The 18,832-nt window shown below is 43.4% G+C and overlaps 1 protein-coding gene across 6 annotated transcripts in view; it reads right to left on the reverse strand.

Annotated features, from left to right (window-relative positions):
- ttll4 (tubulin tyrosine ligase-like family, member 4) overlaps positions 1–18,832 on the reverse strand; it is a 70,583-nt gene that overhangs the window by 9,848 nt on the left and 41,903 nt on the right. For 4 of the 6 annotated variants that reach the window (XR_010963378.1, XM_067987047.1, XM_067987048.1 and 1 more), the window contains exons 10-16: positions 18,664–18,792; positions 17,913–18,035; positions 16,395–16,493; positions 8,880–9,014; positions 6,972–7,091; positions 4,369–4,459; positions 2,904–3,114 (exon numbers count right to left, since the gene is read on the reverse strand). Coding sequence is in view for 3 of the 6 variants with exons in the window: in XM_067987047.1 (XP_067843148.1) it covers positions 2,904–3,114; positions 4,369–4,459; positions 6,972–7,091; positions 8,880–9,014; positions 16,395–16,493; positions 17,913–18,035; positions 18,664–18,792 (908 nt within the window). In the remaining 3 variants the exon portion in view is untranslated. The remainder of the gene's footprint in view (positions 1–2,903; positions 3,115–4,368; positions 4,460–6,971; positions 7,092–8,879; positions 9,015–16,394; positions 16,494–17,912; positions 18,036–18,663; positions 18,793–18,832) is intronic. The other 2 variants (XR_010963379.1, XR_010963380.1) reach the window with 1 other exon arrangement.

Genomic DNA, 18,832 nt, shown 5'->3' on the forward strand with positions numbered 1-18,832 from the left:
CTCAATTCAACAAGAACCAGAGAGCACACAGTAAACCTTACACAGGTCGTTCCCAAGGTATGATTCTGCCAGATTCCAACTAACATCCTAAATTATGCTTTAATGTTAGTGCACACTGGCTCGCCGGATGGCTAGATTTACAACAATCTATGCACACGTCAGGTCAGGCAATGCGACAATCTTAAAAAAACAGAATCTGGCATCAGTGTACCTTCTAAAAAAAAACAAATACATGAATCAAAAAAGAAACTTAGCATGGTATTATTCTCAGTCTGACTTTTAAATATTTTTGTTTCAACAGACTGCTGATAACATGTAGGAAGAAATGGTTTGGAAGAATCACCGGGGCAAAATTTGCAAGGGGTGCAAATTATTACAAAATTGAAATGACATGATCAGTGAAGTATGCTGGATTAATGATCGCACCTCTTCAGCTATTAACCCAGCCTTTGGCTCAACAATCTGATGTCAGGCAGTTCTTAACACACACTGATCAAATCTTGGGGTGGCCTTCTGGGTAAGGATTGTGGAGGCAAAAACCCAACAATCATTTAAAAGATAGTTGGATGCTGTGATGGAAGCAGTGTAGGCTGTTTCTGGATAAGCGAGCTGGGATGAGGCAAATGTATTTTGTGATCATAGGAACAGGAGTAGGCCATTCAGCCCCTCGTGCCTACTCAGCCATTTGATAAGATCATGGCTGATCTGTGATTTAGCTCCATATACCTGCCTTTGGCCCATATCCCTTAATACCTTTGGTTGCCAAAAAGCTATCTATCTCACATTTAAATTTAGCAATTGAGCTAGTATCAATTGCCGTTTGCGGGAGAGAATTCCAAACTTCTACAACCCTTTGTGTGTAGAAATGTTTTCTAATCTCACTCCTGAAAGGTCTGGCTCTAATTTTTTTTTAGACTGTGCCCCCTACTCCTAGAATCCCCAACCAGCGGAAATAGTTTCTCTCTGTCCACTCTATCCGTTCCCCTTAATATCTTATAAACTTCGATCAGATCACCCCTTAACCTTTGAAACTCTAGAGAATACAACCCCAAATTGTGTAATCTTGCCTCGTAACTTAACCCTTGAAGTCCAGGTATCATTCTAGTAAACCTACGCTGCACTCCCTCCTAGGCCAATATGTCCTTCCGAAGGTGCAGTGCCCAGAACTGCTCACAGTACTCCAGGTGCGGTCTAACCAGGGTTAACCATCTCAAATCCACTCAATAATCTCACCAGTCATTTTCCACTGCAAAAAGTCACCTGTATTAGATTTTCTATGTAATAAACTTAACTTACTGAAACATAGTGGAACTTGCTACAAGAGTCTAGAACTAGGGGGCATAGTCTCAGGATAAGGGGTCGGTCACTCAGGACTGACGGGAGGAGAAATTTCTTCACTCAGAGGGTTGTGAATCTTTGGAATTCTCTAACCCAGAGGGCTGTGGATGCTCAGTCGTTGAGTAGGTTCAAGGCTGAGATCGATAGATTTTTGGATACTTAAGGGAATCAAGGGATATGGGCGGGAAAGTGGAGTTGAGGTTGAAGATCAGCCATGATCTTATTGAATGGCGGAGCAGGCTCAAGGGGCCACGTGGCCTACTCCTGCTCCTATTCCTAATGTTCTTGCATGGAGTGGTTGTGTCGAATAGCATAGATGCATTCAAGGGAGAACTAGATAAAACACATGAGGGAGAAAGGAAGAGAAGGATATGCTGGTAGGGTTAGATGTAGTAGGGTGGGAGGTGTCTCGTGTGGAGCATAAACACCGGCATAGAGCAGTTGGGCCGAATGGCCTGTTTTTGTGCTGTAAATTTCATGTAATTCTATGTAATACCCAGGAAATTTCAAGTCATACCATGAGGATCCCAAATCTGGATCCTGGATTCAGCATTTGACAAATCGTTTAGAAAGATTTACCACATCACAAAACCCATCCAGGCACCTGAAAGTAATTGGATTACAATCTGAATTCACAATGTAAGATATCTGGCCTATCCTAGCTCATCGAATTAAAGACCCTACAAATCCACACCACACCAACCAGTTTCTTAAATGATTCCTGGGTTTTTGCTCTCACTCACTCAATCCACATGTCGACCATAGTTTATACGAAGAACTTCCTGATACTACTCTCAAATTTGCCTTTTACTCGTGCCCCTATGTCCTAAAGTCACAGTTTGTTCTGAAGTAATGTCCCAGCTTTACCTTTTCTATACTACTCACTATCTCGCCTACTCTTAGAGGTCACGTCTCAGTTACCACCTTTCAAAGCTGAAAAACCCAACTTTCTTCAGTCTTTCCTCATACTCAGCACCCACCCATTCCCCCCCAATGCTGGCCAGGGTAGCCCTTTTCTGCACCGCCTCCAGTGCCTGAATGCATCTTAATGATGAGAACAGTCCTCACCAGAGTATTGTACAGTCTTAAGCATAGACTTTCCCCAACTTTTAACAATATAATTCAGCAATCTATTTGCTTTGTTGCTCCAGTGATTAGACTTATTAAACATAGAGTAGTAATATGCCTTGATCCTTTTCCATTTTATCCTTAACTACTTTGACACCACTGATTGCATGCAGACAACATTCATTTTTCTTTCCCTGTGTATTACTTTACAATCTACAACTATACTGTATTTCACCTGCCACTGTCTCAACCACTTAAATATGTATTTTTTCTTAACTCGTTTTGTGGGTCCTTGGTCTTCCCAGATTCAAACGGCATCTAGTTACCACTGTATGCACAACAGAAAGCAGACCCCCACCAAGATTTGTACTGGCAACCAGCACCTACTTCATGGTGCAATTCATTATTGGGACAGTGCTTTACCAGAAGGGAACCCATCCTTTATTTTCTTCCCCTGATTGCTTCAGAAATGAAGACTTAAAAACATTTCGCAGTACCTGCCTCTCTGTTCTGACCGTACTTTTGTTCCCACAGGTCAAGCAAGATGTTAAAGTAACGGGTCTGGTCGAAGAACCGGAGATAGCGTGATGAGAACCGGCAGGGGAAGATTCGTTCAAACTGTCCCCGGCGGTTGTACTCATCCTCTGATTCCATTAATATCCGGATATCGTCAGGGGTAAGGGTATCCAGCAGAGAGGAATAGAAATCCTGAAAGATAGAGATATATAGGTTAAAAAAAAAATCAAAAGGTCACCCTCCTGTCTTTAATAAAAACAAGAGAGTTGGAAATACACAGATGTGTTAGCATTTGTAAAGAGAAATGGTTAATGTTTAGACCGTAGGCCCTCTGTCAATCTGATTTCTCCGAGTGGATTCTTAATAATTGTACATTAGGTGAGATGCTTTAACGATACATCTTTAGAGCAGATTAAAAAAAAAGTGCAATGTCATCTTGCATGCTCTCGGTCTTCCCCATGTTGAAATGAAGACTCACTACATTGTCTGCCATTCTAACAGGGGCCTCAGAATCATGGAGTTCTTCACCTCCCTCCTACAATCTTCAAAAACCTTTCACTACTTTCTGATTTAACTCATCTCCTCTGCTTTCCACCCCCCCCACCCCCACAATCGAACACTAATTTAGCCCATCACCTAGATCTGAGTTTCTCAATATTAGAAATACTTGAACCAATTACACAAAGCTCCCAGACAGGTGAGGGGGATGGATTTCAAAAGGTGCTCACTGAATTTGGGTCAGTTGAGTGAACGACTGTTTTTAGTAGTGCAACCCTGTGTATTAATCAAGGGTCAGGGGGTTAGTCCTATTGACACACAGAAATCACACATCCCTTTGGCCAATTTAATCTCTAAGCACCAAGAAACCCTAGAGCCCATAAATCAATTCATCAGAATGACATCAACGTTACACTTTCCAGGCTGTGCAAGAAAGGAGGGCCACAGTGATTGAGCTGGTGTACCACGGAGGTGTCTGCAAGTCTTAGGATGCAGATTAGCATCCACAGTACCAAAAATGCCAAGAACTGAGTAGAGCAAGGAATCAAGGCAGCAAAAGCATTCCTTCCATCAGGCAACGGATCGTGCAAAATTAGAAACCTGAGAGAGGATGTGCAATGTTCTTTTAAAGGAACTATACAAGAACCCAAGTCTTAAACTGTCGCAAAACATTTGCCAAAAAAACAATGCTTCAGTTTTTGTTAAGAGTGCATCTTTGAGTAGAATGAGCGATGGGATTGCAAGCTCATTGCGTCTGTTTAACTACGTGCCGTCAGGCTACAAAATAAGAGGGCCAAACTCCAACAAGCAGAATTCAGACGGGTCACGAATGAATTGTTTGTCATATATAATTAGTGATGAGCAGTTACATCAGCGGCTTATGGCACTAATAACTTGTCTCTTTGTGCTTCAGATGTTGCAAATTTAAGCAGTGGAAAGACTGATTACCATAGGCGGCGATTTCTGGCTCAGATAGTAAACTCGCTTCAGCTTCTCATCTGGTGAAAGTTCACTGCTTCTTGGCCTGGATCCTGATACACTGCAGACAAAAAAGTTTTCATTCTTTGCACTTGTCAAGGGGGAGGACGTTAACGCTGAGGAATGGAACATTTTCCATTTCAGTCACTCACTTTCACCATCATGCACTCCACACTCAGGTACAGTACGGCTGGATTCAGAGTAAAGCTCCCTCTATTCGGCTATAACATTATATGTATATCCCAACATCTACTGCACCAATTTTTTTTCATTTCCATTCTGTGGCCGCTAGGAAAGAGAATGCCAATTAGCGTTGTGTAGGCTCGTGCCCACTGACAGCCAGTGGCAGAGACTTTCACACCACGTGCCTGGGCTGGATTTGAACCCAGTCCCAGAAATGAAAAGCCAGTATTGAGCTGCATCGCATTGTTCCTCCAAGAACTCACTAACACATTGTTAAAAATAAAGTGCCACTCCTTAGTTAATCCTCAAAACATGAATTTGGCAGACATAAATTAGACAATTACGAGTCTCTTGATTCCACCATACAACCCCTTTCTACTAAACCTATGATTACAGCATTATCAACACCACTAGCCAAGACTCGGTTACAGTGTAATACCAAGACCTGCCGTGTGATGTCAATTTCACTCCTTACAAATGGTAGTCTAAGGGAAGTATTTTGTATTCAAACTCAGAATTTTATGCTGAAAAATGTTTGATTTTTTTTTCTTAATGCCAATTTTCTAAGCTGTTGGGAGCCACGAGGTTGGATCTTCCTCACTGCTCAGTTGTGTCACTGATGGAGAATGTCCCCAGAGACCCATTGGAAACAAAGGGGAACGTGACTTCTGACTGACTAATGACTCACTCTGCAGCTGCACAATCACCCCCCATGTTACTGGCTGCGAATGCAGAATATCCAACCAGTAGCAAGATTTTGCAGGATCACGCGGCTCCAGAGACTGATCTGAAATTGCTGCATCTGTTGTTTCTGATAAAAGTGCCTCTGGGGCAAACAGGGACACTGACTGGTGAATTCAGCGAGTGACCTAATGGCTGCACACCCAACCCTGTACGTTTGCCATCAGCTCAGCATCGTATTGTTGACCTTTTTTCTAAATAAAAACAGGATTCTGAGTGTGATATTTTTCAGTCTAAAATGAGGGAGAACTTTGAATAAAAAGTATGCTCTCCCCAGACTTGCTTTCCTTCTTAAATAAGGTTACAGTTCACTACATCACCTACCTTAATTCTTAAGAGCAAAAAAAAAAGAAATTAGTCGATCCAAATAATCCAGGCTAAAGTATGCTGACCAGAGGAATACATGGGACAATATAGGATGCTGACCAGAGGAATACATGGGACAATATATACAAGTAGGAAATCTTTCAACACTGGGGCTGAGGTAATTAAAAATGAACATATCTTAGTAGCAAAGAGGAATTTTATGTTCCACTATTTAAAAATTACAATATTTCCCATTATCCTTTATTAATCAAGTGATTGAAAATACATCTTTAAAAGAATTACGTTAGCTTGTGGTCAATCCTCAATTTAAGGGTGATGAGGAGCATTTTTAAAAAAAAACCTTTAGCAAGAAGTAACTAGAATTGGAGCCGACTTCGTATACATTGTGTCTTTCTCATTCCTGTTGGGCTCTGACTAAATCTTTTCCGAATTGAAGGAATGAAGGAAGAGTAAAAAAAGTTTATCAAATACAGAAATTAACATTTTAAACACTCCAAGGAAGGTTATCAGGGCTAGACAGCTATAAATACCTCAGGACCACTGTACCCATAACAATGAATGAATGAACAAGACAGCTCATACTTTTACCACTGTAACTAAAGAAAAATGTTTATGCTTTCAGCTTTTATTTACTCCCCTTACAAATAGATATAAAAAAAGTGGCTGCAGTACATATTATAGAATGATAGAAATTTTAGCATGGGAGGCAGCCATTCTGCCTGTGCTAAATTCACATCAGAATTCTCTAACTTAACCCTATTTCCCTGTTCGTTCACTGTGTCCTTTAATATTTTTCCTCTTCAAGTGTTTATCTACAGGATGTGTGCGTTAATTTGAGGTCGGTTTTCTGCTAAAAAAAACCTAACTATCCGGTAGTTCAAATTAAGTAATTTAAATAAAAGACCATAGGAACTCATTTTGCTGCACAATTTCAATTCAAATTTACAGATAATATGAATTAAGCAACTTCAAGTAAAGATGAGTAGACTGTAATTCCCTCTTAAATGCTGTGATTGACTCAAGAAAGTCACAGTGCTGTGCACAAACCTGGGATGGAACCGCTGACCTTTAGCTCTCCAAGTCAGCACCACACAAACCCAACCACTTATCCACTAAGCCACCCACCCAGGAAACACTCAAGCATCAATTGACATGATTAGCCAAGTGTTCTTACTAAACTACTTGACTGCCCATTCCAGTCACATTATCGATTTGGAATGCTTTCACATATTTCTCGTTCCATTTTACAGTGACTGGGAACCATGTAATTTAAGATATCTTGGCAGCAAATGCTCGAGAAATACAGATTGCAGCTTCTTTACCTTCTTACAATGTTTGGAGTTACATCGTCCTTTTGAGGAATAATGAATCCAGCCAGATTCAGGAGATCGCTAATCATCTGTCCCTTAATGTTAACATCCAGTGTGGAATTTGAATGTAAGCTGAGTGGAAGAGGTTAAGAAGATTAAAGGTTACAATGACTCAGCAACAAAGAGGATTCCATTTAAAAAGGAGGGATATGTTTGCCTACATAAGTTACAGCACTAAAAAAATGAAATTATTGTGGAAAGCCCTTTGGGACATGGACAAATTTGATAAACCTCAATAATTTTTTTTTAGACCATCTTTCATGGATTGTACTTTCCTTAAACGAATTTTGAAAGAATTAGACTAGCTTGTGCTCAAAAATCATTGATCCCGGCTCCTTGTGACTTCTCTATCAGCCACATACAGCAACACTGGCCTGGGGAACTGGGTCAGACTGCAGGTGGGCAGCAATGCACAGAATCATAAAGCACAGGAGACCATTCGGCCCATCGTGCCTGTGCCAGCTCTTTGAAAGAACTATCCAATTCGTCCCACTCCCCTGCTCTTTCCCCATAGCCCTGAAAATTTCTCCTTTTCAAGTATATATCCAATTCCCTTTTGAAAGTTACCACTGAATCTGCTGAAACAGGACAATTCCCAAACCTGGACAACATTTTTTAAAACATTAGTCAGTCAATCATGTGGCGTTGCACACAAAGTTATGACCAAGTGCAGCATTCAGGTCAAGTAGAGAGAGAGGGCAGGGGAAATGAATTAGATCTGGGGAAGGCGGCAGACAGGACGAGAGTGTGTGGAGGAGGGGGTGGGGGAAGGGATGGAGGAGGCGTGAGGGGATGGGAAGGCAGAGGAACAAAGTCAGCAGAGAGGGGTGGCCCGAAATTTTATCTCAGCAAAGGTGGGGGTAACCTTCCCTGGCAACCAGTCCCGATTTTTGCCTCACTGGGGGAAATAGTGAGGATAATTAAGCTTCCCTCCCACCCAGGCTGCGTTCTTCTCTCAAAAAAGAGGGAGGGTGGATTGTGCAGTAAGGTTACCTCTCTCCCAGGTAATCCTGCCTTCAGGTCCCAATTTGTGTTTCAGCGGCGTAGGGGTGGGGGTGGGGGTGGGGCTGGGAAGGTGGGGTGCAGTACTGCACTGAAGTATCAGCCTAGATTGTGTGCTCAAGTTCTGGAGTGGAGCTAGAACCCACGACCTTCTTAGAGGCGATAGTGCCTTCACGGAGCCAAGCTAATACTCAAGTTTAACAGCTCTGAGCTTGCAGCCAGTTGAAGGAGCTACCATGCAAGGAGAGATGAAGGGTATGGCCTACTCCTGCTCCTATTTCTTATGTTCTAAAAATCTGTGCTTTGCGATATAAGCAACAATCACATGGTGTTTGTATGATATCCCTTTAAGCGCCATTTTAATGAAAGGTGCTAATCCACTTGTGGGGGAGTCCAAAACTAGGGTCCATAAATATAAGATAATCACTAATAAATTCAATAAGGAATTTATAAGAAACTTCTTTACTCAGAGTGGTAAGAATGTGGAACTCGCTACCACATGGAGTGGTTGAGGTGAATAGCATAGATGCATTTAAGGCGAAGCTAGATAAGTACATGAGGGAGAAAGGAATAGAAGGATATGCTGATAGGGTTAGATAAAGTACGATGGGAGGAGGCTCGTGTGGAGCATAAAAACTGACATAGAATTTACAGCACACACCATTCAGCCCAACTGGTCTATGTAACCCATTTAATATAAAAAGGTCAAACCTTTGTTACAGTACCAGGCAGAGAAATTTCATATGAATGTATCAATGTGTCAGCTATGAACATGCCACAGCCAATTTCAGGCCTAAGGAGCTAAATAAAACTAAAAAAGGTCCAGACGGTTGAGTACTGCATTGGTTACACTGGTACCTTGGTGAGATGTTGACTTCGAGAACCCACGGTTTGAGGTTCTCGTCAAGCATTATGTCAAATCCGAAGAGTTCATGGCAGGTGTAACGATTCCGTACGTACAAATGCATTTGGCTGTTCACGTAAGACTCAGAGCTGCAGAGCAAGACAAACAGCATTAATAAAAACTGAAACAACAGCAAAATACTGCGGTTGCTGGAAATCTGAAATAAAAACAGAAAATGCTCAGCAGGCTAGGCAGCATCTGAGGAGAGAGAAACATTTCAGGTCGATGACCTTTCATCAGAACTGCTGAAACGTGGCAGCCAGTTCCATATTCTGAACACTCTCTGTGTAAAGAAATTCCTCCTGCAAATAGTTCTGATGAAAGGTCATCGACCTCAAACGTTAACTCTGTTTCTCTCTCCACAGATGCTGCCTGACCTGCTGAATGTTTCCAGCATTATCTGTTTTTATTTAATAAAAACTGAAACTAACTATATCAGCCAAATTAAATAGAAAAGAACCTTAATTAATGTTTTTTTTAAAAAAATGTTATTTGGAACTTTTCAAAAAAATGTATGAAATTCATACATGAATGCTTTAAGCTGCAATCAGTCACATTGCCTTTCTAACCCCTCAGATAGACACAGACACGCACACACAGACAGACACATTCATTTCCTGGGTATTATTCACATGGGAGCCTTTAGCTGAGTGATAAGCAATCTATTTGACCACGGATGCATCACAACTAAGCCGAATCCTGTCCTCGCCGACACCATCCAGCCGAAGCCATTGGGCAGCAATCAGGAGATGTTCCCTGTCTGATATCCACCCCAAGTCCAGCAATGTTGAGGCCAATTGTAGGCCACTTGAACTGCTACCTCTGCCGAGATTGAACTATGTGGCTAAGTACCAGACAGGACAGTGCATTTACTCGCTGAGTCTGGGGATGGGTGCTTGAAAATGTAAACGTTCCAACACTGAATTCAGATGGAAAGGTTCTATTATTCACGGCTCAGCCTCTACAAACTGAAGCTCTCCTTCACAAAATGACGTGTAATTAAGTCAGTGCAAATCAACACAGGTCTTAATGTGCCTTTAAGAGTACACCACATCACCATAAAAACCTACTCCTTTTCCTTGCCAAGTGGTATCCTGCGCAGTTCCTCCGAGCGCAGCCTCTCCTGTTCTCTTGAATTCTACACACTAATGTAGCAAATTTGTCAAATGATGGAATCTATCTTTCCATTATAACAGACTTGTACAATCGCCAATGAAAACAAAAAGGGAATTCTAACTCCAAGATGAGATTATCTATTTGGAAAGAACTGTCATATTTTCGCATGCCAGAGATCTCGTCAGCCTTGCCTTTCCCCTGCACTCTGGAATTCTTTTACTAAACCCTACTGTCTTGTTATTTCTCTCTCCTCCAAGATCATTCCTCATAAAAAAAAACTTACCTCATTAACCTTGCCTAACTGCTCTCCTGTTCAGTATCTGCTGCTCCTCCTGTAACACCCCATGTGATGTATTGTTGTGTCTATGTGTGCCTATGCAGCATTACCACTGGCAGAAGGGATTAATTGCAGCTTGACAAGTTTACACAGGCAGTTTCCATTATAAATGTAGACATATTTTTACGTATTTCCAGTATAAATTCATAAGGACGGAATGCACGACTATAAAAGCGAGAGTTCAGTCGGTGAGCGGCGGGAAAGAGCGAGACCAGAGCGGGGATATAAACAACACAGAGAAAGCGAGACTCTGCGACCAGTGGCAGAGTTCCGGGTGACGTCACCAGTCAGAAAGTGACGCGGCACAGGGGAGGCAGCTGATTGGTGAGTAGGTTCAGGTGAGTATTTCTACCATTTTACTGTAAGTAAAGTAATAAGAAAGGGAAGGTCTGCAGGTTTTATAGCAGGTAGTGTTTTTTTTAGTGAACCTAGGTCCCTAGTATAGTTAACATTTTCTAATTTCAACGTAATTTAAAAGGGGTAACTAAGCTAAGGCAAGTCATGGCAGCAGACCTCGCACCCACAAGATGTGGGAAGTCATGGACACTACCAGTGTCCCTGCCAACCATGTGTGCACCTGCATCTACTGACCGATCGTATCTCGGAGCTGGAGCTGCGGGTGGATTCACTGTGGAGCATCCGCGATGCAGAGAAACTCGTGGATAGCACGTTTAGCGAGTTGGTCACACCGCAGATAAAGGGTGTACAGGCAGGAAGTGAATGGGTGACCACCAGGCAGAGTAAGAGGTGCAGGCAGGTAGTACAGGGGTCCCCTGTGGCCATCCCCCTCTCAAACAGGTATACCGTTTTGGATGCTGTTGGGGGAGATGGCTCACCAGGGGAAGGTGACAGCGGCCAGGTTCATGGCACCGTGGCTGGCTCTGCTGCACAGGAGGGCAGGAAAAAGAGTGGCAGAGCTATAGTGATAGGGGACTCGATTGTAAGGGGAATAGACCGGCGTTTCTGCGGACGCAACCGAGACTCCAGGATGGTATGTTGCCTCCCTGGTGCAAGAGTCAGGGATGACTCGGAGCGGCTGCAGGACATTCTGGAGGGGGAGGGTGAACAGCCAGTTGTCGTGGTGCATATAGGTACCAACGATATAGGTAAAAAACGGGATGAGGTCCTACAAGCTGAATTTAGGGAGTTAGGAGTTAAACTAAAAAGTAGGACCTCAAAAGGTAGTAATCTCAGGATTGCTACCAGTGCCACGGGCTAGTCAGTGTAGGAATGACAGCATAGCTAGGGTGAATATGTGGCTTGAGAGATGGTGCAAGAGGGAAGGATTCAAATTCCTGGGCCATTGGAACCGGTTCTGGGGGAGGTGGGACCAGTACAAATTGGACGGTCTGCATCTGGCCAGGACTGGAACCAATGTCCTAGGGGGAGTGTTTGCTCGTGCTGTTGGGGAGGGTTTAAACTAATGTGGCAGGGGGATGGGAACCGATGCAAGAAGTCAGTGGGAAGTAAAGTGGTGACAGAAACAAAAGGCAGTAAGGGAGAGTGTACAAAACATGACCGGACAGATGGTCTGAGAAAGCAGGGCAAAGACCAAGGGAAGTCTAGATTAAACTGCATTTATTTCAATGCAAGAAGTCTGATGGGCAAGGCAGATGAACTCAGGGCATGGATGGGTACATGGGACTGGGATGTTATAGCTATTACTGAAACATGGCTAAGGGAGGGGCAGGACTGGCAGCTCAATGTTCCAGGGTACAGATGCTATAGGAAAGATAGAGCAGGAGGTAAGAGAGGAGGGGGAGTTGCGTTCTTGATTAGGGAGAACATCACGGCAGTAGTGAGAGGGGATATATCCGAGGGTTCGCCCACTGAGTCTATATGGGTAGAACTGAAAAATAAGAAGGGAGAGATCACTTTGATAGACTTGTACTACAGACCCCCAAATAGTCAACGGGAAATTGAGGAGCAAATATGTAAGGAGATTACAGACAGCTGCAAGAAAAATAGGGTGGTAATAATAGGGGACTTTAACTTTCCCAACATTGGCTGGGACAGCCATAGCATTAGGGGCTTGGATGGAGAGAAATTTGTTGAGTGTATTCAGGAGGAATTTCTCATTCAGTATGTGGATGGCCTGACTAGAGAGGGGGCAAAACTTGACCTCCTCTTGGGAAATAAGGAAGGGCAGGTGACAGAAGTGTTAGTGAGGGATCACTTTGGGACCAGTGATCATAATTCCATTAGTTTTAAGATAGCTATGGAGAAGGATAGGTCTGGCCCAAAAGTTAAAATTCTAAATTGGGGAAAGGCCAATTTTGATGGTATTAGACAGGAACTTTCAGAAGTTGATTGGGAGAGTCTGTTGGCAGGCAAAGGGACGTCCGGTAAGTGGGAGGCTTTCAAAAGTGTGTTAACCAGGGTTCAGGGTAAGCACATTCCTTATAAAGTGAAGGGCAAGGCTGGTAGAAGTAGGGAACCTTGGATGACTCGGGAGATTGAGGCCCTAGTCAAAAAGAAGAAGGAGGCATATGACATGCATAGACAGCTGGGATCAAGTAGATCCCTTGAAGAGTACAGAGATTGCCGGAGTAGAGTTAAGAGAGAAATCAGGAGGGCAAAAAGGGGACATGAGATTGCTTTGGCAGATAAGGCAAAGGAGAATCCAAAGAGCTTCTACAAATACATAAAGGGCAAAAGAGTAACTAGGGAGAGAGTAGGGCCTCTTAAGGATCAACAAGGTCATCTATGTGCGGAACCACAAGAGATGGGTGAGATCCTAAATGAATATTTCACATTGGTACTTACGGTTGAGAAAGGCATGGATGTTAGGGAACTTGGGGAAATAAATAGTGATGTCTTGAGGAGTGTACATATTACAGAGAGGGAGGTGCTGGAAGTCTTAACGCGCATCAAGGTAGATAAATCTCCGGGACCTGATGAAATGTATCCCAGGACGTTATGGGAGGTTAGGGAGGAAATTGCGGGTCCCCTAGCAGAGATATTTGAATCATCCACCGCTACAGGTGAGGTGCCTGAAGATTGGAAGGTAGCAAATGTTGTGCCTTTGTTTAAGAAGGGCGGCAGGGAAAAGCCTGGGAACTACAGACCGGTGAGCCTGACATCTGTAGTGGGTAAGTTGTTAGAGGGTATTCTGAGAGACAGGATCTACAGGCATTTGGTTTTGTGACCAAAACCAAATGGTTTTGTGACCAAAACCAAATGGTTTTGTGACCAAAACCAAATGGTTTTGTGACCAAAACCAAATGGTTTTGTGAGAGGAAAATCATGTCTCACGAATTTGATTGAGTTTTTTGAAGGGGTAACCAAGAAGATAGATGAGGGCTGTGCAGTAGACGTGGTCTACATGGACTTTAGCAAAGCCTTTGACAAGGTACCGCATGGTAGGTTGTTACATAAGGTTAAATCTCACGGGATCCAAGGTGAGGTAGCCAATTGGATACAAAATTGGATTGACGACAGAAGACAGAGGGTGGTTGTAGAGGGTTGTTTTTCAAACTGGAGGCCTGTGACCAGCGGTGTGCCTCATGGATCGGTGCTGGGTCCGCTGTTATTTGTTATTTATATTAATGATTTGGATGAGAATTTAGGAGGCATGGTTAGTAAGTTTGCAGATGACGCCAAGATTGGTGGCATTGTGGACAGTGAAAAAGGTTATCTGGGATTGCAACGGGATCTTGATAAATTGGGCCAGTGGGCCGATGAATGGCAGACGGAGTTTAATTTAGATAAATGTGAGGTGATGCATTTTAGTAGATCGAATTGGGCCAGGACCTACTCCGTTAATGGTAGGGCGTTGGGGAGAGTTATAGAACAAAGAGATCTAAGAGTACAGGTTCATAGCTCCTTGAAAGTGGAGTCACAGGTGGATAGGGTGGTGAAGAAGGCATTCAGCATGCTTGGTTTCATTGGTCAGAACATTGAATACAGGAGTTGGGATGTCTTGTTGAAGTTGTACAAGACAATAGTAAGGCCACATTTGGAATACTGTGTACAGTTCTGGTCACCCTACTATAGAAAGGATATTATTAAACTAGAAAGAGTGCAGAAAAGATTTACTAGGATGCTACCGGGACTTGATGGTTTGACTTATAGGGAGAGGTTGGATAGACTGAGACGCTTTTTCCTGGAGAGTAGGAGGTTTAGGGGTGATCTTATAGAAGTCTATAAAATAATGAGGGGCATAGATAAGGTAGATAGTCAAAATCTTTTCCCAAAGGTAGGGGAGTCTATAACGAGGGGGCATAGATTTAAGGTGAGAGGGGAGAAATACAAAAGGGCCCAGAGGGGCAATTTTTTCACTCAAAGGGTGGTGAGTGTCTGGAACGAGCTGCCAGAGGCAGTAGTAGAGGCGGGTACAATTTTGTCTTTTAAAAAGCATTTGGACAGTTACATGGGTAAGATGGGTATGGAGGGATATGGGCCAAGTGCAGGCAATTGGGACTAGCTTAGTGGTATAAACTGGGTGACATGGACATGTTGGGCCGAAGGGCCCGTTTCCATGTTGTAAACTTCTATGATTCTAAAATGAGGGCTAAATTACAACTCCTGATCCAAATACCCACCAGCTTCCAATCCCAATTCACAAGACATCTACATTTGGACCAGACTCTCCGGGTGCAACACCACAGGCGATCGACTAACACAATGAATTATTCTGAAGTGCAGTATGAGTTACATAGGGAACTGTGGCAGCCACAAACAGCAATGAGATGTATGACCAGTTAATCTGATTTTTATTTGGTGATATTGGTTGAGAGGGGAATATTGGCCAGGACCCAAGTACTGGTTCGATGGGATCTTGAAACATCTACTTAATAGGACAGAGTCTGTTTCCATCTCATCCAAACCGCAGCACCTCCAGTGGTGGAGCATTCCTTCAATACTGTACTGGAGAGTTAGCCTTTATGTGCTCAAGTACTACAGAAGGACTGAACCCATAATTTTCCAACTCAGAAGCAAGAGTACTACCATCTGAGCCAAGCCAACACGACTGGAAACAAAATAAATGTAGGATAGAGATATAACAACTTGCATTTATATAACGTCATTTAACATGGAAAAACGTCCAATGGCGCTTCACAGAGGCATGATCAGATGCTGAGCCAAAGAAAGAGACATTAGGAGGAGTGACCAAAAGCTTGGTCATAAATGTGGATTTAAGGGGAGTCTTAAAGGAGAGGGAGGTGGAGAGGCAGAGGGGGTTAAGAGAGGGAAGTTCAGAATGCAAGGCCTGGGCAGCCAACGGCACAGCTGCCAATGTTGGAGCGAAGGGGTGGGACGGATGAACAAGAGTCCGGAGTCAAAGGAACGGAGATTGGGTGGGGTTGTAGGAGGTTACAGAAATAGGAAGGGGCTAGGCCATTAAGGGGCTTAAATTAGGAGGATGACAAATGTTAAATTTAAAGCATATGAGTACCAGAAACCAATGCAGATAAACAAAGAAAGGGGTGATTGATGAGCAGGACCTAGTGCAGCATAGGATGCAGGTAAAGTTTTGGATGAAATGAAGTTTACAGCAGGTAAAGGATGGGAGGCCAGCCAGGATAGCATTAGAATAGTTGAATCCGGAGATCACAGAGGCACAATGAGGGTTTTTCCAGATCGGCTGAGGTAGGAGCACAGACGAATGATGTTACAGAGGCGGAAGTGGGCAGTCTTTGAGACAGAGAGAAAATGGGTGTGCAGCTCAGCGTGGGGTCAAATAGCATCCCGAGGTTGCAAACAGTCTGGTTCAGCCTCAAACAGTTACTGGGGAGGGGGATGGGCTCAGCGGCGAGGGTATGGAGATGGTGGCGGGGGCCAAAGACGTGGCTTCGGTCTTCACAATGTTTAACTGGAAGAAAGTGCAGCTTCCCAAAAAAATAAGCATGTCCAAAATAGAAGACATACTCCTTATTAAAATTGCTGCATATACACAGAATATGGCAAAATGTTGACTTTGATTATGAAGGATAGGATGGAGAAGCTTTAACATATATTTTCCAGTTCCTGCAGTTGTTGGTTGTTACTCACTGAGATCCCTTTCGTTACTCACGCTATGATAGTTTTGACGATCACATCCTTCATCTGCTCCCAAAGTAGCTCGGTCCTCACTCCTTTTTGATTCAGGTACATCCACAATGCCTTAAGGCTCCTAAAGAAAGAAAACCAGTCAGAAAATCTTTTTATTTAACATTAAAAACCAACTCACATTCCACAACCTCTCCCCCTCACCACCACCCACGGGATCAAAGCACCTTTTTAAAAAAAATTCGTTCATGGGATGTGGGCATCGCTGGCAAGGCCAGCATTTATTGCCCATCCTTAATTGCCCTTGAGAATAGTCCCAGAATAGTCACTTAATTACTTTCCACTGGGGGTCGTTGGACAACAATCAGAAGTGGGTACGATTTTTTTGTACCCTCCTACCCTCCTTCACGGAGGGGTGAAGGGACTAACTAGCATCCCAAATGGAAGTCAACTAATTCAACACAGACCAGGAATTTAACATGGGACTTTCTGATCTGTATGGCCCAACACTGACACCATGCATGGGTTTTAAAGGTCTGCAGATTGTAGAAAGGGAAGACAAAGGGAGACGAGAAGTTTTGAATCCCTAGAGGGGAGTGCAACTAGTCTCAGTTTCAACAGTGAGGATTGCATGGAAGAGGAAAAATGTGTAGAGCAGTATAGGAGGAGAAGGAAGGGAAAATTCAGAGGAACACTATTTTAGTATTGATAAAATACACAAGAAAAAGTTGTGACGGAGTGGAGAGGAAGAGCAGGCGAGCAACAGAGATTTTGAGATTAGAGGCTGCGCCTGAGAGGTACTCAGGGAGAAGGATAGTGATGCAACAAGCTGCAAAGGCTCAGTGGCAGCAAGAAACCTAATAGAGACACCTTTGGAGTATACATATACTGGGGGTCACTGCTGAGCTTTGTTTTCAAGCTCGCCAAAACTGGAAAGTCTCACCCCCTGGCTAACTGGTGAATGGAATTTTCCCAGCCCCGGTCTAGGTTATGGGCGTCACTGGTGAGGCCGGCATTTATTGCCCATCCCTAGATGCCCCTTGAAGAAGGCCCACCACCACCTTCTCTTGAACCGCTGCAGTCCGTGTAGTGATGGTGCTCCCACAATGCTGTTAGGTAGCGAGTTCCAAAACTTTAACCCAACGACAATGAAGAAACGGCGATTTACGTTCAAGTTGGGATAGTGTGTGACTTGGAAGGGAACTTGGAGGTGATGGTGTTCCCATGCATCTTCTAGTTGGAGGTTGTGGGTTTGGGATGTGCTGCCGATGAAGGCTCGGTGAGTTGCTGCAGTGCATCCTGTAAATACACACTGCAGCTACGGTGTGCCGGTGGTCAAGGGAGTGGATGTTTAAGGTGGTGGATGGGGTGCATCAAGCGGACTGCTTTGTCCTAGATGATGTCGAGCTTCAAATGTTGTTGGAGCTGGACCCATTCAGGCAAGTGAAGAGTATTCCGTCACATTCCTATGCTCCTATTTCCCCTACAACAGAACCACTACATTCACTCTAAGTTAAAAGCTCCAAAACTCCTAGACTCTTACCATTTGTGACCTTGACAGAGCTTTTCATCACTGTTCGGCTTGTACTCTGCATTTAGTTTATTCACACTGTAGTTTGTGAGGTGCATAAACTTGTTACCAAGGCTCTTCATGGAAGATGAATACCTGAGCAACACAACAAAAATTACTACCCACAAGTAATGGTACAGCAGAGGAGATGACACTGAAAATATCAGAGGGAAATACCACAGTTAAAGAAAATGATACTTATTAACACTGTACAAAGAATTATACTACTGAACCTCCCATGGTCTTTCTCACAGCTGGTCAGCAGAAATAGTAGCAGTAATTTTAACCCAAGTCAACGGAGAATAAAACCGGGTGGGGTGTAAAACGGGCAGCCGACCCAATCCTGCCAGGCGGTTTAGGTTAAAATTACCCCCTGTATGTCCTTCAGCTGTTTGTTGCAACAGGCTGAGGGTATAGCACCACCCCTGGAGCAACTACAAATAACAGGCATTACCACTACAGAGTTACCCATTGACTTGGGGGGAGTGACAACATTACCAACTCAAATACTTTATATGACTTCAATGTGATTGAAAGATAACAATACCAGCACCCAAGAGAGAGAAGTAGATTAGCGTTTCAGGTGGGACCAGTCATCAGTCCATGCATTATAATACTTTCAGAACCCCCTGCACCTTAAGTCACAAGGCCCCCAGACCCAAAATTACACATCAGCAACCTGTTATTCATTTCCTCTCTCTATCATATTTCTTTTTAAACTTACTTGCAGCTTGCAAAACGGACCAGGCCGTCTGTAAACATATAGACCCGTAGAGGATCGTAAGCAGTCACGTAGACATAAATTCTCAAATCAAACTTGCTCTCGCCAATGAGGTAGGGTTTGTGCAAGTATCTAGAACAAAGAAAATAAAAGTAGATTTTAATGTTACAAT

The sequence above is a fragment of the Heptranchias perlo genome, chromosome 7 (genome assembly GCF_035084215.1).
Source record: "Heptranchias perlo isolate sHepPer1 chromosome 7, sHepPer1.hap1, whole genome shotgun sequence".
NCBI classification, from domain to species: domain Eukaryota; kingdom Metazoa; phylum Chordata; class Chondrichthyes; order Hexanchiformes; family Hexanchidae; genus Heptranchias; species Heptranchias perlo.